At 41.3% G+C, this 24500-nt stretch overlaps 2 protein-coding genes across 3 annotated transcripts in view; one reads left to right on the top strand and one right to left on the bottom strand.

The window, feature by feature from the left end:
• ARSK (arylsulfatase family member K) overlaps nucleotides 1–23211 on the bottom strand; it is a 34866-nt gene extending 11655 nt beyond the window's left edge. The window contains exons 1-6 of the mRNA XM_075446907.1: nucleotides 22972–23211; nucleotides 16734–16863; nucleotides 14566–14725; nucleotides 8596–8878; nucleotides 4883–5054; nucleotides 3256–3480 (exon numbers count right to left, since the gene is read on the bottom strand). Of these exons, the coding sequence (XP_075303022.1) occupies nucleotides 3256–3480; nucleotides 4883–5054; nucleotides 8596–8878; nucleotides 14566–14725; nucleotides 16734–16863; nucleotides 22972–23085 (1084 nt within the window). The 5' untranslated portion in view covers nucleotides 23086–23211. The remainder of the gene's footprint in view (nucleotides 1–3255; nucleotides 3481–4882; nucleotides 5055–8595; nucleotides 8879–14565; nucleotides 14726–16733; nucleotides 16864–22971) is intronic.
• A 144-nt stretch (nucleotides 23212–23355) lies between these two features.
• SKIC3 (SKI3 subunit of superkiller complex) overlaps nucleotides 23356–24500 on the top strand; it is a 51343-nt gene continuing 50198 nt past the window's right edge. For both annotated transcript variants that reach the window (XM_075447219.1, XM_075447218.1), the window contains exons 1-3: nucleotides 23356–23405; nucleotides 23676–23786; nucleotides 24407–24496. The gene's annotated coding sequence lies outside the window, so the exon portion shown is untranslated. The remainder of the gene's footprint in view (nucleotides 23406–23675; nucleotides 23787–24406; nucleotides 24497–24500) is intronic.

The raw sequence follows: 24500 nt of genomic DNA, 5'->3' as shown, positions 1-24500 counted from the left end.
CTCTGGTAGATCTGGAGATAAATATGGTATCAGGGGTGGTATCGAAACAGTGCACAGATGGAGAACACTGGATGATTTGGGTTGTTGGCCTTGTTGGGACTTCTTGCTGCCTGAGGAGGACTTGCTCAGAACCATGTGTCAAACACCAAAGAGTTAACAAAAGGGAGCGGTTTGACTTGAACAACAAGGTTGGATCATCTTATTGGACAGAAGTACCAGGGGACGGCCCAACACTCAGATCAACTGTGTGACACCTGGGGTGAAGCGAACTAACACTTCACAGCCAGATGTTGCTTCAGTTAAAGATGAGAAGGCCCCTGCAAACATGTAGCAAGCTCCCTGCCCCCAGGGCACCCCAAAATGCTGAGTCCCGCTTCTGATGACACAAAATGCTATGCCAAGAGCCAACCAACACATAATAATTGACGTACTCCCACCCCACCAAGATCTTCCAAAGATTTTTCAAATGTATAAAACTGACACTTGAACACCCTCTTTTGGAGGAGGAGTCAAGCGAAAACCTTACCTGACGGACAGGTCAACAGGCCTGGACCTCTTTGACCCCCCAAGAAGGGATGCCTTTTTGGTAAGAGTCACGCCTCCAGCTTTGTCAGATGTATCCGCCGGAAAACAATATTAACTAAAGCACTGAACTATTAACGAGCTCAATTTTTGTAGACAGACAGTGCATTTATCAACAGCAATCCTGAATCTGTGATACTCGCCGCTTGCATAAATTACCTGTTGTTTCAACTTTGCACAACTGTCTCACCGAAAGTCCCTGGGAGGGCTCTGACAGGCAAATGTTGACTCTGACAAGCAGCTACACACCTAACCCCTTAGACATAAGCCATTGACCAAGTCTGGGATTTGGAGTGAATCAAGCCACACGTAGGCTCCTCTCTGAGAAGTTTAGGAAGCAAAGAGGTCCGCTCTGAACTTCCTGACTCAACGGGAGGGCTTTTCCCCCTTGCTGCTTATCAGACTCATTGAAATCCTTTAATGCGACAGATGACTTCACAGCCTACTAGACGGCCCCTAGACGCTGCAACTTGAATAATCTCCTCAGTATCACCTTACATCACAAGTGTCTCCAGCTCCCAAAGACCAGGTCAGTATTAAGAGGCTGCAAAGATCTCTCAGAGACATTCTGAAAAACATAGTTGAGAATCCCAAGGATGTTACCTAAACTTCAGCATGCCCTAAAAATGTGGTATGACAGTATCACTATTTTTAATCACCCTACTGAACACAGCATGCAAGTCATTCAAAATTCAACACCTTCCATTTCACAGAGCACTATGGCAGTATTTTATCTTCTGTTTTACGCTGAATGGTGATAGTGCTTATAGATTGCCTACAGGTGACTTTTCTTCATCAGCACGTATCTTCCATTTTCTCATCTGTTTCTACAGCATATATACCTGTCATTAATCTGTAAATCTTCCTCTAGTAAATAAAAAGGCCTTCCTCTTCAGTCATCCTAACCCAGTAATGCTATTAATTGCAGTAACTGCATTCACCACATGCAAAGAATGCTCCAGGCCGGCACCTTCAGTAGCTCCTGCTTTTCCAACAGAGATCTGAAGGTACTTCCATGCAGACCAACAAAGCCAGTGCTCTCTGGAGGAAGGGTTATACTACATCCTGGTCAAAAACGGAAGAGCTGTTACGCTCCTGGCTGAAATATCCCTATCACACTGATTCTGCTGGAATCAAAACATACCACACTTGCTACCAGGTGCGCCTAATCAAGTCAGTAAAGGAGGAATTGTTCAGTAAAGCATTTGGATGGGGTCTTTAAGAGAGATCACTGCCCTGAGAGGAAGCAAAGTGAAGGGATTACATTTATCATGAAAAAAAGACTTAAAATCTGTTTCCTCACTAGTCAGCAGTAGCACGCAGCCTGAAGCGGTAGTAAATGACAGAGATGGTTCTTCATGTTTTCACATTCATCTTCATGTATGTGTGCTTTTTGACATTCAGATTACAGGAAAGGGGAAGTGACAGAACTGAAGGAAAGGACTTGTAAACACAGAGTTCTGGGAAGAAAAAAAAGGAGGAAAAGAACAAGACGGAAGGGTATTAAACCACCTGACTAATTATGTTATTTGGGGAAAAGGCACAAAGAAGAAAAAAAAGAGATTTTTACCTCTACACACAATACCACAACTTCTGCAAGAACCATATATAACACAGACTGCTTTATATATATATATAAGAAATTTTATATCAAATTTGGAAGAGAAAACTACTCAGATTATATCCTATTTTCAAGGGGATAACTGCTTCAAAAGTTCTAAGAACATACAGGCAGATCAATATCTTTTGTTCTGGTTTTAGAAAACCAACTTCATATACAAAAGGATTTTTACTGGGTTTTGCTGACAGAACTACAGTTTTATCTACTGGCCCACATTGTCTCAGGTGATTGCAGTGTACATGACACTTCTTAAAGACAGCTTTGCAGACTGCCTTGAAAAGAACATTTTTCTGATCAGTAGCCTAAAAGATCCCAGATAAAGCCCAGAAATGGCTACTTCACCTAATGTTTAGTTCCAATGAGGTTCATCTGCAGCATGCTTTATCACAGGTAACTGTTCAAAAATTCACTCTCAAAAGTAATTTCCATCTCTGTGTAAGTATTTCGATGTCAGTCCTTTTTATTTGTTTCTCTGCCCCATAATGACTATTTCCAAATCCAAGCAGGTAAGAATGGATGCCCATTATCATACCTTACTGTGCTTGCCCGTATCAACTGTACATTTGCTATACAATGTCTTTACCATGTTTCTTCCACGTGACCCTTCATAAAGCATAGTCCTCTGATAAGCTAATGAAGCTGCTGTCAAATTTTTTTTCAAGTTTAATCTCATCTCTGGATGCATTTACACTGTAATTTCTATAGTGAACTGTTAGGTATGAAGGCTATTAAGAATTACGCATATCTAAAACACATCTGATTGATTTTTATCACCTTTTTTTAATAACAGGTAATCCTATATATAATCCTTCACTGTAATTGTGTTGGTGACAGATATAGTACTGAGAAACATCATCAGCTCCTTTATTTAATTTTTACATCCATATTTAGCATTTTGTATTAAGTCCGTACTTATGCTCCACAGATAAGTTATCTCCTGTTGCGTTACTACATTGCCTCACCAAGTGGAGATGTAATTCCAACTATAATACCGATGCATAATAATAATAGTAGTGGGAAAAAAAAAAATCATTTGAAATGACTTAACTCACCAAGCATAGTAGGATATATATCCACGAGAGATACCACATGTGGTACTTGCTGCTGTTCTTTTACACCTGGCCCCATAACTAAAAGAGGAACATGGGAACTTCCTTCATACATGCTCATTTTGTAGAACTGCCGGTGTTCCATTGCAAGTTCTCCATGATCTGCCGTAAATATAACAATTGTTCTTTTAAGAAGCCCAGTATCTGTCAGAGCTGAAATAATCTCACCTGCAACAAGAAAAAGATACTGAAAAGGATACTTTCAAAATATTCCTTCCAACTCCTGTACCTGTAAAGCAGCATGCAAACCCCAAGGAATCCTAGATGGAGGGCTGGAAACGCCTCTCTCTGCCACAGAAGAGGGACCAGAATAATGTAGACTCATCAATGAGTTGCAGGAGTCTGGTTCCAAATGAAGTGTCGAGAGCACTGAACAACAATCATAAACTGTTCAAAAGGCAAGGATGCACCAGAGGACAAGCTGCATTTTCGCTATTGTCACTTCTAGCATAACTAATAATAGTTCTTTCAACAGCAGTAACATAGGTCAGCAGAAGGCCTGCGACTACATTTAGCGTGGAAGACTTTTGACGCTGTCCACCTTACACATAATCAGTGGAATTCTCTCCTTCCTGTGCCTATATCCTCGCAGGAGACCCCTGGATATACATTTGTGCAGCGAAGACAGGGCCATGATCAGTGAAGTCCACAATGAAGAAAGCACTTACACATCTTTAACATCAAAACACTAAGATGATTCTTGCTTAAACAGACTAGTTAAAAACTTAAAATACATTATCAAATTAAACCCCACTGCAGATACTGTGCAATACCCTCATTCTCTAAAACTGTCAGGCTCCCATTGATCTCTTTTCTTTCATAAAATGTGGACGACTAATTCTGTGTCTTTTAAATTACTTTGTAATTCTAACATTGCTAAAAAGACCAGTTATTTATTAATGAATTCTATATTACAATGCAAGGAAATTCTTATTCTTTCATGGTCTCTTTTAAAATCAAGAAATAAAATACTGTAAATGAAGACCAATTTACATTTTAATTTTTAGGTATGTAGACCTTAATCCAAATTAATTAGATAGTCAGAATTCTTCATTTTTTTTTTCTTCTTCTTAGCTTTCAATAATGTGCTGCTAAGGCAGACTTCAAAGGTAACCTTACTGTTTAGTCTATGTGTAATAGCTGTCATCCAGTCTATACATTTGAAATCAATCTCCAGTGAAACTGCTTATGCCCTAAAATTTTTCTTTCCTTTCAGCTTTGCTTTGCTGGTCTGTCCCCTTCACAATTGTTTCCATTATTTCAGTTAGCACTTCATCAAAGAGTATTTAGTTCCCCTTGCACATGGGTCAAGCAGCGTTTTGCTCCATTTACTGGGCTTTTGCAGGGTCTCTCACTGATGGTTGTCAGTACTTTTCAGCATGCTCTGAATTCACCTTGCAATAGCCTTAAAAGCTATCCCGTTATTTATCATATAGATGGATTAAGCAACACCCATGTGACTTACTCCCAGATCTAAAGTGTGATTCTTTTTTTTCCAGAAGAACAGCCCTATCAGCATTTTAAAAAAATCAGGACAAGAAAACCCACTGCATAATGAAACATTACCTACCTAGCATGGCATCTGTCTCCGCACACATAGCATAATAAAATGCTCTAATATTTCTCACTTCCTGCTTTGTAAACTCTCCTGTGCAATTCTTCGTGTAAGATGAATAATAGTCTACTGGATGCATTTCTGAAAGAGAAGACCACTTGGGTATTTTAATAGCTTCATAAGTTACCTAAAAATAAGAGGAAATTAACATTATTTTAGCAACTGAATTGAACAATTTTCTTAAAAACCCGATTTAATTTAAAACTTTTTAGCATAAATTCATTTCTCAATTTGTGGTCCAGGAAACACCAGCTGCTTCTTTGTAACACGGTGCTGCTACCTCCTCCACACCTCCCCTCCGCGTCCACAGTTATCAAGCCACTTTAAGAGAGCCCTACAAAAATCAGTTAGAAACTAAGGCTAGGAGCCAGAAATATGTGCTTTGCCACCTGATACCTTTTTTTTAAGAGATACTGCTGAACAATTTTCTAGAACTGCACTCTAGTGTAAGTACAGAAGTATTGGCATAGTATCTCATTAACTACAGAATAACTACAAACCACATACATCAAAAAGATCAGGTGTTACGTGAGCCTACAGAATAACACAGAAATTTACTCAGTCTGGTCAAGTCTCCAGGGCAGTCGATGACTGTTAGAGATTGGTTATAAAGATTTATTATAGAATAGAATAAAATCATAGAACTAGAACGTAGATTCAGCTGTGTAAACACAGCTGTGTTAAGAAACCATACAATTGGTATGTTGCAATTGGGATAGAAATTAATTGTACGGATTGTATCAAACAATTTACAAAAGAAGCTGAGACGACCCTGAAACCAGCGAGGGAGAATTCTACGAAGACAGAAGAATAGAAAGAACTTAATAAATTATGTACTGAAAGGAACGGAACGGTTGCTTAGAAACTTATGAAGATTCTAGACTTGATGTCATCGGTTTAATAAATGTCTATAAACTGGTCTAGTGAGTTAAGCTTTGCCACACACTGAGGTGATGGCCCAACTCTGAGTTGTGAATAAAGCAATACCTAGTGTAACCCACTCGTGTGAGGATAAAATTTTTAACAATGACAAGTCTTGACATCTTGATAAAAATTATTCACTACATTAGTTCAATTTTCTAATACTTTCCCATTTGTTCCTACAGGTATCAATCTATTTAGTTAAAGAAGTATAAGATCAGTTTCAAACTAAAAAGCCGGCGCCAATCAGTTACAAATAATGCCAGATTTGTGTAGTGAAACTGGCACGCTCACAGATACTGCGTGCTGCAGTACTAGCTCTAGAGCCTCAAAGTCAGACATTCACATTTTGGCCCAGGCAGTCACACTTCTAAGCATTCCCTTAAGCAAGTGCTGCGTTTAAGTGTTAATTACTTCTATATTGTAGGCTTAAAGCACAAATTACCACAAAGCATAGAAGATGTAATCTCAGTATGGAAAACTTAAGTTTATTAAATAAACCCACACCTGTTGCTCTCATTTACCTCTGAAAATCTTCTCTAATAATGCTGTGGCCTAGACTATGGCACAGCAACTCTGGCACCTGTGCAGCACGTTTCCCAGGCTGGCCCAAACTTGGGCAGCACTGGTTCCTGATAAAATGAGACATTTACCATCCAAGAAGCTCCATGCAGCACAAAAACAGCTGGACCAAAGTCATCTCTAGAAGCATTACTTCCCTGTTTATTGGTGCAGCAGTTTAAGTATCAACCCCTGCTGAACTCCGTTTGGTTTTTGCCCCATGCTGTGGCAAGGACAACTCAGAGCTGTCTGGTGAGCTACTAGCGTAGTGTCTGTCTTTCCAGCACATGGTAAATCTTTGACCACCAGTGCTGTTATGGCCATGCGTTCCCATACCCAGAAAGCTCCACCTCCCTCAACAGTCAACATTCTGAGTTACCTAGCAGATGTATTAAGTCATCTAAACAGTTGGTAAGACGGCAAGAGTTTAAGCGCCCATAACATAGGGATAAAACCTGGCTTTGTAATAGGCAAATGGACATACCAAACCCTAAGTTTTCTCAGGCCCTACAGAAAATAGGCTGCAAGAAGAAATCATGCAAGATAAAATAAAATCAGACAACTGCTTCAGTAATCTTCCTTTGGTTGAAGGTCCTTGGCTACACGAAGTCACATTTTAGACTCTTCAGAGGGTATTTATTAGTTGCTTAAGACATAACGGGGCAAAAAAGTGTTCCTCTCCACCCACGAATCATCATAAGACTGAACCCTTTTCTACAGGACTACAACCTCGTTTTAAGGATTCACAAAGTCATAATCCCTTTGTCTGTCTGTCGTAATTCATACCTAGGAACAAAGCCACATGCCCTGAAAAAGTGTCAGCTTGTGCAAAATACAGGGGACCATCGGCTTAGCAGCACAGGATTTCATAAACATACTGTGTTGATACTCCATTCTCTATTAGCTCCCCAGTAAACATATAATTTAAGTTCTTCACTTATGCACTCACACTTCTTCATGAGACTGATCTCTGTCGTTTTCAAAGACTGCTTCTTCCATAGCCAAAAATTCCAGAAGAATCAGACAACGGTCAATAAATGGTAACATGTGGTTCAAATAACTAAGTATGCAGTGGTGGAAAGGACCTCAGCAAATTATGAAGTTTAAGTACTCTAAATGGATTAAGGATTACAAAAAAAACTGTCAGAGATGTTATAACTCTCTCTGCCACTTGAAAAAGGGTACCCCCACTTCAAGACATGTCTAACCAAGCAACGAGCACCTACAAAGTTTTCCTTAATATCCAAGCTAAACCTTGCTTTTTGCAAATCAAGGTCGTTTCCCCATCCTCTTCCTCTCCCCACAAACTTCTCATCATTCCTAGAAGAACCTACATCCCTCGTCATTACAAAAATTTCACTTCTCTCAACCTTCATTTGTCTATCCTTTCTTCTAAGTCTTTATATTTATGTTGCACCCAGATAGATTTTGCAGCTCTCCAGTAGAAAAGGCCACGAGTCATATAAATTGCATATGTTTGTTTTTTTTTGAAGCAAGCATGAAGTCTTTTCAAACCTAATTCTCAAGTCTTCAGCTACAGAGAATCTTAATGCTGTGAAAGCTGTTGCAACCCATTTATGTTTTATGACAGACAATGGCACCTGAAGACCACATAAGACAGGGAAAAATTATTTACTACTTCTTTGAAATTGAGTGCTACCTGTTAGCTTTCCACATATGGACATAATGGGACTTCTATGCACTGTAAAAACATTCAAAAGCTACAGTAGCACGGAAAGAAGTTAACAGAAAAGATTTTGACTTCTGCTGTGTCTTACTACTACACATTCGAGGTTTGTATTGTAGGAAAACTCAATCTCTCGCTATAGAACTCAGACAGAATGATTACATATAGCTTTACTTACAAAAGCACAATACAGCATGTTATAAACCATGAACTTCAGACCATTACTGAACAAAATTACAGCTATGGCAATAATTTCATTTTTGTTTAATGTGTTTCTAGCCATTGAACCTCAAATTTCTTTGATTCAGTGACCACTGCTAACAAACCCTTTCCTACAACAAACTCCTCACTTCCATTTGCTTAGCTTTAAATCAGTAATGTAATATCTCATCCAAATATTTCTCACTGAAATATCACAACTGGGTCTCACTTGAAATAAAACATGGTTCATAAAAAGCAGTTATAAATAAATTTGTATTTAAATTTCATCTTCACATACCTTTTCCAGCCAATACGGAGATGTTAAAAATGTAGACGATCCAAAATTTTCTCCTGCATAAGGTGATGGATATGGGTGTGGTAAATTTAGTCCCAAGTAAAGAACAAATGGTTGAGTGAGGTTGATGGCTTCTTCCTTTATCCAATTTACTGCTTTATCAGTATTCCGCCAATCTGCTTCCATCACTCTCACATGCTTCCTGTCACCAGTGAGATTTACCATGGGTCTCCCTTCTTGCCGGAGCAGGAAGTCAACATCCCTAGTCCAGGCTTCCACACGGTTACTGAAAATATACACAAGATACATATTTTGTGGAAAATGCTTTCTTCACATTTCCTCCAAGTCAAAAGAGCTAAGAATCCCTGAAGAACTTCCCCTCTGTTTGTAGTTGCAGTCTTGTAATTTCTACATAAAACAGAGTTGTTATTCAATTAATCAATAGCTATTGTGCATCTATTTTATTCTGAAAGCTTTAGCCATTTTTTTCTGCTTCTGAATCTTCTTTCTTTTTTACTATGACTTCATGTCAGAAAGGTTCTTCCGACATCTGCAGAATAACATTTAGGAATAGCATTTCCATCTTGTTGACCCTGCTCCCTGTTCTGGCATGGATTCACATACTATGTATTTAATAAACAGGGCCTTCAATTTTTGTGATTTGAAAAAGTCCTACGGGAAATGACTTGGCTCGAGAGGGTGTCTTCAGAAGCAATGTTGTGGTTTTGGATTGTACTATCACAACATTTTTAAACACTTTCACTTACAACAAAAATATTTTTATATAGTTCATAAATCCTACCAGGAAAAGGGGAAAAAAGAGGAGAAGGGTGCAGGGAGAAAGCAAGAAGGGGTCGGGGGGGGAGCTGGAGAAGACTTCAGTGATAAATATTTTTAGACCAGACTTTCTAATGTCAAGTCAATTGTTGACTCTAAAACGTCGAAAAATTCGAGCTGAAGATACCCTTGTTTGTTTGCCAGAGTGAACAACACTACAACTGCCATAAACAAGGGTTGAAAGGAAACAGCCCATTTAAGACCTCAACTAATCTTCATTTTGTTCATGGTAATTTTGATATAATGAAAGAAATGTTAAAATAAAATATGAAACTGCTCAAGATTTGATCGCATACTTTCTTCAAAACACAGCATTATTATTACAGAGTATCTAACCAGTTTTGTCCCCACAGGAATTTTTTCAGTACACTTTTAACCTCCAGAAAAACAATTCAGAATTATCTGTAACAACAGGGTTTTATTTAATGTTTTAACTCCTTGTTTAGGCTCACACTTACAAGGTAAACAGGCTTGAACAAATTACTTAGAACAGCTAAATGGTCTATAGAGCAATCATGTTTCATAAACATTAAAAGGGAACGATGGTAAAGGGTTGCATGGCTGTGTGCGTGTGTTCATGTCAAATTGTGTCTAATGTCGTAATTCTGACTTCTACAGAACAATTTATTATGCAGGCCACAGGCCAATCTGACTATCCAATCAGAATGAGTATAAGATCAAGTTAAAAAACAAAAACAACCCCCTGAAAACTCATACCACCACCACCCCCCATCCCACTTCAGATCCTTCCCACATTCTGGATTAACAAAGGAGATGTTTTCTTGGACACATCCAAGAGAAAAACGAATCCTCAAGCAGAAGAGGAGAAAAAGATACACCAAAACAAGAACCTTCAAAAAGCCAGGTGGAGAGTTAAAAAAGGGGGCAATACCAGATTCAAATGTTGAATTTAAAAGGAAAGAGCAAGGACTTGACAGATAATTATTCAAAGGCTTTAGAAATTAATTCAAATTTGCAACACTTTCAATGAGAATGAAAGGGGATCGTATCTCCTTTGCTGGCAGATTGTACTCCAGCGATTGTAACAAACATACAATGGAAAAATGCAGATAAATAAAGGATGGGAATACAACAATGCAACACCGAAGATAAAGCTTAACAAACTACCATCATTATTAACCCAAGTGAAAGTAATTACACGACAGTCAGTAACTACATCTATTTCAAATTTTAACTGAAGAAACAAGAAAGCAGAGGCTTCATGTATTCAACAGTCCAGAGGCTGATGATCCGTCTCTTCCTCTCATGTGTATGTCAGTACATATTTCTCTGTATGCACTTCTGAGAAGCTCTCTTCCTCAAATCTCATTAATTCACAGCTTATCTATTAATCCACTCATAACTATCTTATGACTAAGTCACATTCAAATGGATACTTCGTATATTTCACGATGTATTTGTATTTTTAAGATGGGTAAACTTCCTTATTTACAGACATCATTTCAGTCAGCAATGTGCTATTTGCAATAGGTTAGGACAAAGCAGAACCAATTTACATCCCACAAACACTGCAGAAAAGTTAACAATTATTTTTTTATTAGGTAAATACAGAATTGGGGAGCAGTGGTGTTTTTGTCTTTTAAAGAAACAACACATGTGCTTAAGAAAAGTTTCTAAAGTGATAATACCGCCCGTTGCATTCTGTCAAATGTTTGTCAGTGTCAAAAGTCTTTGACAAAAGTGTTTCTGTGGAACAAGCTGATCTCCACTGAATCTACTACTCTTCTTGCATTAGCTATCTGTTCTATATCCCTTCACTAGTCTCCTTTTTAACAGAAATTAAAACAGCAGGACATTTTCATTATCTCCACAATGAACGGAAAACTTTGTTATAACTTTTCTACGCTATTTATAGATTAGTGAATTGGCTACTTAGGGTTTTTAAATGTCTACACAGATACCACGTTAGGAATGAGACGTACGTTTTTGTCTGACTGAGGAATTGTCTCTGAAGTTTTCATTTTTGAAATTGATGTCTGTGTAAACTGCCATTTAAAAATTCCTCTTGTGTAGGCACAGAAAAGTTGGCTAAGCACGTGTTTATTTTCATTTATTCTCACGTCCTACCCTCACTTACTCAAATAAGAGTAAGGGCTTGATCACGTTAGGTACGGATCTCATACTCTCACTGCAGGGAAAGTTAGAAAAAATGCATCAAAAAATTTGCACCAGATAAAAACATAAGATAAAAGATAATAATTAAAAACAGCAACACCACAGACTTTGCAGTACTTTTCTGCTGTCTCTGCAGCACGAAAACAACTCAGCCTCACGGGACTAAAAGCTATGCAAACATGGTGTGATTATACAGTTACATCATAATTTGTGTTTGTGAGACTCAACCCTATCACTAAAGTAGATGAATCTCTACAAGGCAGAAAGAGAAAAATCAAAGTACATGATTGTAACTCCACCAATACTGGTGCTGCTGCAGTTTTGCAAAACCCTGAATTGTCTTCATTTCTTTCTCATCTCTGGAGACTTGTAACAAAAATATTTGGAATGGTATCAACAGAACCATTCAAATGTGAGAGTACCAGACAGAGTAAGTACAAGATCAAGGTTAAAGCGATGGCGCATATCAATAGCCAAAACATGAATGGTATCAGCAAAACAGGTCAATACTGAAGGAGGGGCCGTCGGTGTTAAGATCACCGTACAGATCACTCGTCAACAATATCCTGATAACAGGACGGCAACTAGATCATTGCATGCTCTGTGTCCCATTCCTCTTCCTGTTATTCCAACAGAAAAACAGAATACAGTAAGATAGCCACAATAAAGAAACAAAAAGGCTATTTGCCTAACGTTCCTGAAGACTGAAGCAAACAAGATTTCAAGGCAAAATATCACACCAGAGCAACTTTTTGCTCCCAAAGAGTGTAAAATGCCTATGCAAGATGCCATTTCATCATTGCCAATCAACAGGAAAATAGGAAAGACCTCATCAGATGACATCCCTTGTGCTATCACATGCCAGCAATCCTGTTCAGACTACTTGAATGCAAATCTTAGTACAGGTGAGTATCTTTGTCAGTATGAGATTGTGAGTTGGCAAGTTTACAAACTTACAAAGTTAAGCAACATAAAAATTAGGTTCCTCTTCTATACGGTCTCACATTAAGGTTCTCTTTGCATTAATTCCAGAATTTGAGAACTAAGGACTACCTGTTTGTTCAGCTTTGCACTCCGCACGTGACAGCCTTTGTACTGAAGCCAGAATTCACCTATGGTCTTCAGCTCAGGCAAGTAAAAGCAAGACTTCTGTGATCCAGACATCTATACGCAATCAACCTTCTTTTCAGTGCCACCTTTGTGGTCCAGTTATCATATGAACAGCCAGGAACTTCTGGAATTACTTAGAGCTGCTCTTCTTTAAACCTGGAGTGACTTTAATTTAGAGATAAACAGACTGCAATGCTATAAAACATTTCCTCTATCTCAGTGAAGGTCAGGGTGAGTGCATACTACATACTATTTAGACAACAGAATTTCCTCTAAACAACAACAATTAAGACTAAAAGTATAAGGGTCTGTATAATACTGCAGATAATTTTCATTTTTCACAGCAATTTTAATTTACTGAAAATTTGTTCTAGAAATGCTTAAGAATGATGCACCCACAGAATCCTTTCTGTCTTGCTTCATTACCTACAACAAAATCCGACGCTTTGCTTTCTCAAAGAATGGTCTGTCACTGGCACTTTACAGTATGCCGTTATGACTATGCTCTTCTGAAAGACGTGAATGCCTGAGGCAGCCACAAGAAACCATCTCTACACCGCAATAACACAAACATCTGTAAGCGTTCATCTTAATGTTCAGTTGTTTCTTGCCACAGAGGAAAATTTCCTAATATTCATACAAGGAAGCACAAGGAATCAGAATAATACTACAGCAGATGACTTTTTAGGGTGTTGTACAAGTAATCGTTTCTTACTTGAAAAAAAAAAAGTTTTAAGAATAATGCAGTCTTCAGGAAAAAAAAATTCAAACCAAAAGACCAGAGGTTGAACACCCATCTGTTCATAGTTAGATGCCAAGTTACTAAGAGGAGCTGCAGACAGAGACAAGAGAGAAGCATCAGTAGTACACAAATACATACACTGTCTGCTAAAGTAAGTAAATATCAAGTTTTTGCTAAGTCTGTGAATAACCTTTTACTTCCAGCGTAGAACTGGAATATGGAAAACAGGAAAAAAGCTTTCTTTTCTTTTTTGACAGCCTTAAACTGCAGAGGAAATTGTTCCTTTGGCCAGATTCTGAAGTGGATGCTACTTATAAAGAATTTTGTAGATAAAAAGCAGTGTGCACAAGCAACATACTATGAACGACTAATCTGATCTTTCAACTTCCGATTGCTCATTTTAGTGAGGGAAATGAGGAAATCTTAAGTAACCTGTTTAATACAAAACAAAAAGCTATTCTCTATTATTATGTCAACAACGGACACGACTATTGATCAGGGAGAGAGTTTTTATGAAGATGCACTACACAGAAGGAAGATACCAAATTTTGTCCCAGTTGTCCAGACGCATTATGCTTATTATTTTTTGAACATAATGCTGTTAGTCTCTAAATGTTTAAGTATTTTTCATAAATTGCTATAATTCTAGTCACATTTTAAAAAAAACAAAACGCTTTACAGCATAGGAAGTACAGCACAAGCCTGTGAAAACATATGGCTTTCAAAAAAAACCAAAACCACCTCGTGTTTTGTGATAGATTTAATATTCAAGTATTATCAAATGTGTTTCTTTGTTCCGCTTTTCCCACTGCTAGTATAATCAAGCCAGGAAGTCTCAAGGCAAGGTAAAAACGGTTTATGAATTTCACTTAGGGAGCAATACCAATGATCAAAAATGATCTTCCGTTCATGTTGGGCAAAACCACAGTCTTGATATTCACCTTCCAGCTACAGGTAAAAGCCAAACTGCATATGCATGGGATATGCTTGGTTCTGCGTAGAGTCACAGGAGAGACCCCTGTTAGGTTCCTAACACAATTTTGTTTAAATTAAAGCTACTACCACTTCAGTCAGAGACCAAAACCACTTGCCAGATCATTACATGATTCATACACTCCTGTTCATTACAAGAGAATGCATCTGATTACCTTATGGAATGATGTCCAGAAGTATAGTCCAATTTCCCATACTTCTGTGTGCGGTACCCATGCTTCTCCATGAGATCCATCCACGTTACGTAATCTGGATCTAGACCTTTGAAGTTATTCCAAGATTCTGTTACATGAGTGAAAAGGCCACTCCACATAGCTGGGGGGCGGAGGAAAAAAAAAAGCAGATATGGGTTTTGACAAGTGATACTTCCTGTCTAAATGTAAGTTCAATATAATTGAGAGGGGATCAATCTTCTCCTTATTTTAGAGGTAAAACGTCCACATTGTGATCCAATACAGCAGGGAAGACAAAGTGTTACTCTTCCAAATCTTTTTTCATCACCAACACAAATAACAACATCTGCCAAAATAATCCCCAGAATCACAGAAGGTGGTCTCATCTTTCCAGGCACTATGCAACCATTACATCAAGGCTTTCTGTAGATCAGGAAATATTGATTGAGAAAGAAAATGTCACGGTAGCACAGATTCTGATGAAACATTTATGTATTTAGAGGTGTTCCAGAGTATTCTCTCATCTTACTTCAGTTAGATTTTCATGTGAATTTAAAGTTAAGTATGTTAGCGGAGGGAATTAGAGTATATTATTTCTACAAATCCTATATGCCCTCAGTTTTATCCTTTTCAGGTAATCTACTTCACTATCAGATGTAGAAACAAAGCGAGATTATTGAAGAAGAGGCCAAGAAGTAAGAAAACCAAAGAAAGAGTTGCAAAGTAACTACATGGAAAGTTTTTATTAGCAAATTCCCATGCTTCTCTGCAACTTCTCGAGATTCGTTCACTTTTCCCAATGCTAATTTAGAGTCAAATTAGTCCTACAATGAAACTAGGCTGTTCTATAAGCAATAGACATACCCTGTAAACACAAATTGTGTGTCACCCCAACCCCATACCACTGCAATACCCCTACTTTCCGCACCCCACAGTCCTCCTTCCCACCATCTCTTGTAGTACCATCCCTGACACCTCCAGAACAGATGTACCCTCAGTTACTTGCAGGTCTCCAAGCTACTGGGTGGGTAAGAGATGTCGCGCTGCTTCAGAGCTACACTTGTGATGACTGACCAGTGGTCATGGTGATGTTGATGGACCACCTAAAATGCTAAAAGGAATTGACAAGTTGTTGAATTCATCATGCAGCCTCTTCCTCACTGGGAGCACCAGCTGCTATTTTCACAAAATTTCTTGAAATTAAATAACCGAACACGAGATTCTTTGTCTCAGCAACAAAGACTGGCTGAAAGACTTAAAAATCAAGAAAAATGTAAGACTGACAGCATGTTCACGTAATCTCACTCACTTAAAATGTGACCTTGAGAATCACAAAAGGGGACTAGTTACCAATAAGTGGAATACTAAACACTAACACTAAATTTGACAGCCTGTGCCTTCCGCAGTCAGGACAGGTTGTTTCTTCCAATGTATGCCTGAGAGAAAGTGAGATCTCCCTCTCATTTATGTCACCTCTGGAGAGTCTTTGCAACAACTGAAAAGGCTAGAAGTGTTTTAAGATGTAACCTTTGATTCAAGAATACAGCTTCCTTCTAACTACCCAGAAAATTCTGCAAGCATGAAATTGCACACAGGACAATGACTGCCGGAAGTAAAGAAAAATACGAAGTATTCAATTAAAGCTACTGAAGGGCACTTTATGAATTTATCGGAGTGTTTGCAATAAATGTAATTGGAAGGCAGTGCTAACAGCCACTGACTTTTTCAGCTGTTATTATTTAATACTTTTTCCTGAGAACAGGAAAGAGATTTATTAACTCTGTATTGGGAGGGGAGAGTAGTTCTGAATGCAGCTTCAGCACTGCAGCAGATAAACTTATATGATTTCTCCGCAAATCCTGAAGAATTTTAAAAAATGCTGAAGCTTCAGTGAAGTTTGAAAAAAAGATTTGGGAGCTCGCACATAGCTGGAAAAAGGAGAATAAAAAAAAAGAAAGCAAGAAGCATGAGAAACAGAAGAGATCAAACGTGAGATTACTGTATAAATTCAGACACACACTAAAAAACTTGGGTCATATTGAAAAACAAAACAAATCCCCCAAAATTCAATCTGTTGAAGTTTCCCATCACTACCACTCATTTAAATTAGACATGTGCAAGTATTTACCTGACGTTTTGCTTGGTCTTACCTGCGCGGGAAGGACAACAAATTGGAGAATTGGTATAGGCATTGAGGAATACAGTGCCGTATCTTTTCATAAAATTTACAAACGGCAAATCCACCGTTTGATTTCCTGGATAAAACGTCAAGCGTCCATCCTGCAATCAAACAGAGAAAAACAGTATGTAAACAGCCTTATCCCAAACCATTGGCTGCATTAGTTCATAGATTTGTCACCTTGAACTTGTATTACTTCAGTGTTGCCAATTCAGACATGGAAAATAAAGCATTGAGAAGCTTCCACTAGATCAATATAAAATCAATTACTCATGAAAAAATGTCATGTAAAAGATAACTGGACTTCTTCACATTAGAATTATTTCCTCTCTGCTGCTATATATATTCTAAGCTCCAATTCTTGCAGGAGTAGGGTCCTACCACGATACATTCAACAGGGATAGGTATGGTGAAAGATGAAAATGAGTGTCTCAATCCTGATTCAGGTGTGTGCACTGGTACATATTTCTGTGAAACCAGAACTGATCCCTCATCCTTTTCCTCTCTTTAAAGTTAGTTTATCCACACTGTATCTCTGCAAACTTATTTTAAACTGGAAAAGTGATCAGCAAGCTGAAGCAAGGCTATTCTCCCACTGAAACATTGCCTGCAAAGGTTCCCTCTTGATACTTCATTGATCCTTCATTATATCTATTTCTTTAGCTTTTGTTTTTAACCAATACGTTTAAAAAGACACCAAATTTCGTATCGGTACTTTTATCGTGCAAAATGATGATGATGTGAAACCAGGTTTCTTGTAGATTGCTCTCTTTCAGGTCACTGTCTTTTCCTGTCACTTGTATGTCTTTCCTTGGTTCAGTAACATGTCTCAACTCAGCCCCAGCCATAGTGGTCGGCTCTTTGGTGAAGAGGATGTCGACAGTGACTCTGCAGGGTTTTAACAGATCTCCCCATCACGAGACATTACTCAGCTATAGCCACCTGAGTAACCCTCCTCTAGATCTGTGACAAGCACAGACACCTTAAAGCATGAGTAGGTTAGAAGCTGTGTTTTGCACAGAATTTGGTTCACAAGAGCATGTAAGCAGGTAGACAAGGCCAGGTGAGTGCATCAAACTCCATTTACAAATTCACCAGCCACTTGGTCATTTGTTCCAAAGACAACGCAGAAATTAACACATTGGCCTCTATACTATAAATGCTGGCATGCAAATTCTTAACTGTAATCCATACTTAGGCAATGGATCATCCTACCAAGTTACTTCAAATTATTTTTGTTCAGGTATAAAAGTTCCTGTATGAGAAACCACAGCAAAACAGTTGGTACGTGACTGCTTGTAACCCTGCAGTAACTTATTTGTATCCACATATCACAGAATCCCAGCATGGCAGGGGTTGGCAGGGACCTCTGTGGGTCACCCAGTCCAACCCTCCTGCCAAAGCAGGGTCACCCAGAGCAGGCTGCACAGGATCTTGTCCAGGCGGGTCTTGAATATCTCCAGAGAAGGAGACTCCACAGCCTCCCTGGGCAGCCTGGGCCAGGGCTCCGTCACCCTCAGAGTGAAGAAGTTCTTCCTCGTGTTCAGACGGAACTTCCTATGCTCCAGTTTGTGCCCAATGCCCCTTGTCCTGTCACTGGGCACTACTGAAAAGAGTTTGGCCCCGTCCTCCTGACACCAACCCTGCAGATATTTATAAACATTTCTAAAGTCCCCTCTCAGCCTTCTCTTCTCCAGGCTGAACAAGCCCAGCTCCCTCAGCCTTTCCTCGTAGGAGAGATGTTCCAGTCCCCTCACCATCCTCGTAGCCCTCCGTTGGACTCTCTCCAGCAGCTCCTCATCTTTCTTGAACTGGGGAGCCCAGAACTGGACAGAGTACTCCAGATGAGGCCTCACCAGTGCAGTGTAGAGGGGAAGGAGAACCTCCCTCGACCTACTGGCCACACTCTTCTTGATGCACCCCACGATCCCATCGGCCTTCTTGGCAGCCAGGGCACACTGCTGGCTCATGGTCAACCTGTTGTCCACCAGCACACCCAGGTCCCTCTCTGCAGAGCTGCTCTCCAGCAGGTCCACCCCAAGCCTGTACTGATGCATGGGGTTGTTCCTCCCCAGGTGCAGGACCCTGCCCTTGCCCTTGTTGAACCTCATCAGGTTCCTCTCTGCCCAACTCTCCAGCCTGTCCAGGTCACGCTGAATGGCAGCACAGCCTGCCAGTGTATCTACCACACCTCCCAGTTTGGTGTCATCAGCAAACTTGCTGAGGGTACATTCTAACTCTTCATCCAGGTCGTTGATGAAGAAGTTGAACAAGACTGGGCCCAGTACTGACCCCTGGGGGACACCACTAGTTACCGGCCTCCATGCACTAGCATGCAGCCTACCAGCACTAGCAGCCTACAAAAAACGCTTTGCATGCCACACATTGAGCAAGCCTCATTTGGCACAACCGGTTCTTAGCGTCTGCTGAAGCTAACACTCACCATTGCAGGACATTAAGTACAAAATTGCACTGTGGCTTTTTCTGTAATTTTCTGTTACGTGAGAAAACATGAAAACAATTATTTAGTGAGACATTACCTCTTCAACAGAAACTATTCAGTGGAACGACCACTCTGCTCCTGCTGAACCATAACAAAAAATCAGCAGATACGACCAACAGTGAATCACAGGAGTTATTTTCTCCCATTACTGAATAGGTAGTTTTATTCAGCTAATAAAAACTACATGACTGCTTCAGATGGAGACCTTTGATCACCTACTTCAAAACGTAAAAAACATGCAGAGTCTCAAGGGATGCAGACCAGGGTCTTACCGTCTGTGACATTTCACCTTTAAATAATAGTACCTTTGAAACAGGTACAAACACTTCTCAGACATCTGAGTCACAGCGAAAACTCCAAAGGATAACCAAAAATGCTATTAGCTTAGAAGAAAACAGGTAGGTGGATGCATGAATTCTGAGAACTGCTAGCCTCTACACTTTTTAATTAAGAAAATGCACTTTTGAAAGACTGTTTTGGAAAGAGATATTTGAAACAAACATTGCATTTAACATCATATTCTCCTATATGAAGCATCAGGCAACCTTACATGGAAAGAACAATAGTTTCTTTCTGTCTTCAGCATTTAAGAATACAGATCACACAACGCAAGACTTCCTATCAATTTCATACTATGCTGTTTCTGCACATTAGCAGATGTGTTTCTGAGTTTTTTGCTTTAGGTGTACTAGTTTAATTTTCTGGAATAATTTGTGAGAGGACAAAAAAAACCACCACACCACAGATAAGTGAGAGCAAATCTGAAGAATTTACAGTGTGTGTTACTATCGCTTCCATTACCCACAGTTCCCTGGTGGTAGGCACTCATCATCCAAGTGAGAATTTACAAAGTATACTGCATATAATCAGAGTTTGCAACATTTCAGAAAGAACCCACAAAACAATTAAGCACAGCATAACTATGCTCCATAGTAGGAAATAATTCTTCTAAATTACTGAAATATTTTAAGGTTAGAATTATACTGTCATTGTTTAAAATGTTTTAACCTTACAGCACACGCACTTCATTACTTCACTAGCCACCCAGCCACTGCTCATACACTACGTCCACAGTCAGCAACTAACGTAATTCTCTTCACTCTTTAGAGTTCAATGCAGGGACTACACACAGAAGAAAACAATTCCCTCCACTTGTTTTCTGGCAGAAAATGCTACTGGATAACGCAGTGCTATAGAGAGAATCACTTCATTTGGCACCAGGAGAGAGAACTGTGGCATCCCAGCACCACACTGCAGTCGACAGCTGCACAGTAAACTGGGCCACTGGAGACCAGAATATGCTAAAAGACTGATTACCTAATTTTGTACACTACTACAAATGGCAACTAGAATAAGCATGCAGTAGGACAAACTGGAAATAAAGCTGTAGTCTGCAATACGAACTTCAAAGGAACTTGAGGCTGAAAGTGCTCTTTAGAGAGTACAGGACTGATTTGTCATCCTGTCAACAACACATTCAAAAGTTTCTCCAACAAAGACACTGTTTGTTTGAACAGCTGGAGACAAGAGTTCATTCTTGACAGGCAATGTGTCTGTCCAGTGAAAGAAGTAAGCTTCTTTAACCACCTGAGATGGTGAAAACTCTACAGCTATTTCTGGAAACCTGCTCTCGAAGAACTGTGTAGGACTTGTGGATTTTGAAGTAATCAAGGCTATACAATTCTGAGTAACACAAGAAGCGCATTTCATCCAGGAACGCGAGCTGCGTTGTGAGCAAAGCCTGTCAGCACTCAGTTCATCTCAAGCAGCAATTTAGGAGCTGAATTGCCTACAACTAGTACGTTCCACCAGCAAGCCCTGTGAGTAGCACAGTGCTTGATGTGATACAACAGCTGAGAGCTAGCCGTTCAAGCAAGAGGCCATGAGGCCAAACACAGTCCAACATCACCGAGAAGGAAATATTCGTCACGCTTGACAGATCAGGTGTCAGACTTTCGTAGGCAGCATCACCCACGACAAAGGCAGGCACGCTTTCAAACAAAAACCTATACCTTTAGACAGCCTGAAGGACTTAAGCTTTTGTTTCCAGAAAAACTGTTATCCATCTCACAAAAAACTTCTGCAACACAATGATTCTTTAACATGTTCTTCGTACGTACTATGCAAATACTGATCGCAAAGCAGATACCTTTCAGAAACAGCACCTTCTTAACTATTTTATAAAGAACATCACAAACACCTGGGGTTTTGTCTCTCATTTTTGTAAGGGTACTTCTCTAATGCCCGTAAGGTAGTCATGAGTACCTTCCTGTTTACAGCATGACAAACAGAAGCCTTACTAAGATTTGCTGCAGCTTTTCGTAGCATCTAGAGACAAACTGGCCAATGACAAACTCCCAGAATCTAAACTATTATAAATTTGGCATTTTATTGGTAAATATTAATTTTACTAAAAGCTGAAAAATTGGAGAAAAATTCCCATCTGCAAAAACCACATATTACTTTGGGATGTTAAGAGAGCTGATATTCCCAAAACAAAATAAAAGTAAGAACACAGTCAGAGGAAGGAAAGTAAATAATGAGCTATTGCTTTGTTTTCTAAATCATGTTTTAAGAAGGGGTTTGAAAAAGAATAATACACATTTATCAAAGTCTTGGGAGGAATTCATCCCCAAAATGACAGGCAGCAGGCAAGAAGTCAAGTGCTCTTACCTGTGCACTCAAGGATGGCATTCCAAGTTGACTGGGAGCCAAGTGTTGATTTCTCAACAGTGAATGAGAAGTGATGAGATGTGAAAGTCCTTGGAAGTAATACCATGGAGCTTAAGTTTGATTTAACAGGAAGGAGAGCTCAGACGAGGCAGAGAAACCATGGCTTTCCCTTTCCTCAAAGTAAAACCTTGATAAAAGCATTTCCAGTATGCCAGGCAGGCAGATAGAAGTATGGTGAGAAAAGGGTGAAAAAAAAGTGCTGGTTTTAGCTGTAAGCAAGGAAATATACTTGGTAGTTGCGAATGACAAAAAAAATCTTTTCTATCTGTCTGGGAATTAAAACTAATGTATCAATAAATCACTGCAAAAAAGCCACTAGAAATTCATAAAAAAATACCTACCAATTCCTTTATTCTTCTAGCTGTAGATACCAATCTGCCATCTTTATTGTAATATTTGTTACACCTGATAAAAGTCTGAGTAAGTCAATACATGATGCCCAACAGCTTCACTCGGCCATTCCACCTGTGATTACAGAAATTCTCCACCCCATCTGTCGCAGAGACCTAGCGTCCTCACGATATACAACAGCAAGAACATGGTTCGGTGATGTTCCTTCCCTTCTTGCTTTTCAGGCCAACAGAAACGCGTTGGTTTCCCACGCCAGGTCTGTTCCATAAACTGCGCCTGCACAGAGGTCTCTGAGTCTCCTCAGGCACCTGATGCAAACACACAGCACGCTCCCAGGAAGGAAGCAGAGCTTGGTTTAGAACAGAGAGGTTACCTGGCGTCCCGGCGACACGGGAGGCCTGCCCTCGCCACCCCGAGCCAGCCCTCCACCCCACGGAGGTGCTGGAGAATAAAAACCAGCTTTATTTCCGCAGGCCTGCGGTCCTACCCCGGGGCAGAGCCGCGGAAAGCCCTGGCTGCCGCATCCTCGGCGGTCCCGCTCGGGCAGCCCCCGCCGCTCTCCCGCCCTCCCTCAGCCGTGCGGCGGCCCGGCCCCGGCTGCCACCCCGCCCCGGGGACTCACCAGAGAGTCGCAGGCCACCAGCACCACGCTGGGCCGCGGCCTTGCTCCCGCCCCGGGCGCGGCGGCCATGAGGAGCAGCGCCAGCGCCAGCCCCAGCGGCCCGCCGACCCGCATCACCCCGCCGCTCTGGAGAGGCGGGGAGCGGTGGGAAGCGGCCGCCCAAACAGCCGATCGCCCCGCCGGCAGAGCCACAGCCGCCCGCGGCCTACGGCTCCTGGCGTGCGGCGGGGAACCACATCTCCCACAGTGCCCGAAGAAAAATGGCGGCTGCCCGGGCAGCGTCGCCGCGCCGACGTGCGCTGCGCATGCGCGGGAAGGGGGAGAGGAGGGGGCGAGCGACGTGCGCTGCGCATGCGCGGGAAGGGGGGGGGGAAGAGGGGGCGAGCGACGTGCGCTGCGCATGCGCGGGGCCGTGGCGGCTGTGGCGGGGGAAGGTGAGGCGGAGGGGAGGATGCAGGGGGGTGGTGGCCCAGCCCGGCCCGGCCCGTGGTGTGTTCCCCCGCCGGCATGGCTGCCGGCTCGGCCTGCGGCGGGTCGAACGGCCGCGCCCAGAGGGGCTGCCGGCGCGGAGCCGCTTCCCCAGGCAGCCCGCGGGCGCCGGGCCCCGCCCGAGGCCCGGCCTGGGCGCACGGGGCTACCAGGCCTGCTGACCCCTCCGAGGTGCCCGGCTGAGCGCTGACGCGGGGGGTCTGTTCTCTCTGCAGGTGAAGATGAAGCCCGGGCTCGGAAATGTGGGTGCGGGGCCGTGTTTGTGACGGTCGGGGCGTCTGTGCCCTCTCAGGAGGCAGATTTATCTCCAGGAGCCTTTGGGCAGTGTAAGTTTGACACATTTCTGGGGTTTTTTGGTAGGCTCCGAGAGAATGTTTGAAACCTGCGTTCTTCCTTTGTCCTTTCATTATTAATTTCTCTCTAGGCCCTTCACCCGTTCTTTGTCTTCTGCTTTTCAGCCGCTAAAAGGTTTTACAATCACAGAATCGTAGCAAAGTTTGGGTTGGAAGGGACCTTAAAGATCATCTGGTTCCAACCCCCCTGCCATCAGCAGGGACATCTTCCACCAGCCCAGGGTGCTCCCAGCCCCATCCAACCTGGCCTTGAGCACTGCCAGGGAGGGGGCAGCCACAGCTTCTCTGGGCAGCCTGGGCCTGGGTCTCACCACCCTCATGGTGAAGAATTTCTTCCTAATATCTAATCTAAATCTGTCCTCTTGTAGTTTACAGCCATTCTTCAGTTTGTCACTGTTTCAGGCTCGCTCAGTGCCTGCACCAGCAGCAGCTTCATCCCGTTTAGGCACTTTTAGCTGTGGTGTTTCTAAAGAGTTCACTTGAGGCAAAAGATTTACCATACACGTCAAAACTGTGCATGGTTGTGTCAGACTTAAAAAGTGTGAATGCTTCTGAGACGTGTCCCTAAACGCTTACTCTTGTTTGCTCTGCAGTGGTAGTCGGAAGCAAGGTCTGTGTGTGAAGGGAGAGGAGCATCGTGGACCACGCCTGAACCCAAGCGACGGGCTGGCTGCCATACTGCTGTGA

The sequence above is a fragment of the Opisthocomus hoazin genome, chromosome Z (genome assembly GCF_030867145.1).
Source record: "Opisthocomus hoazin isolate bOpiHoa1 chromosome Z, bOpiHoa1.hap1, whole genome shotgun sequence".
NCBI lineage: Eukaryota > Metazoa > Chordata > Aves > Opisthocomiformes > Opisthocomidae > Opisthocomus > Opisthocomus hoazin.
Note: the sequence above shows the minus strand (reverse complement) of the source record. Positions and strands in the feature narration are given on the sequence as shown.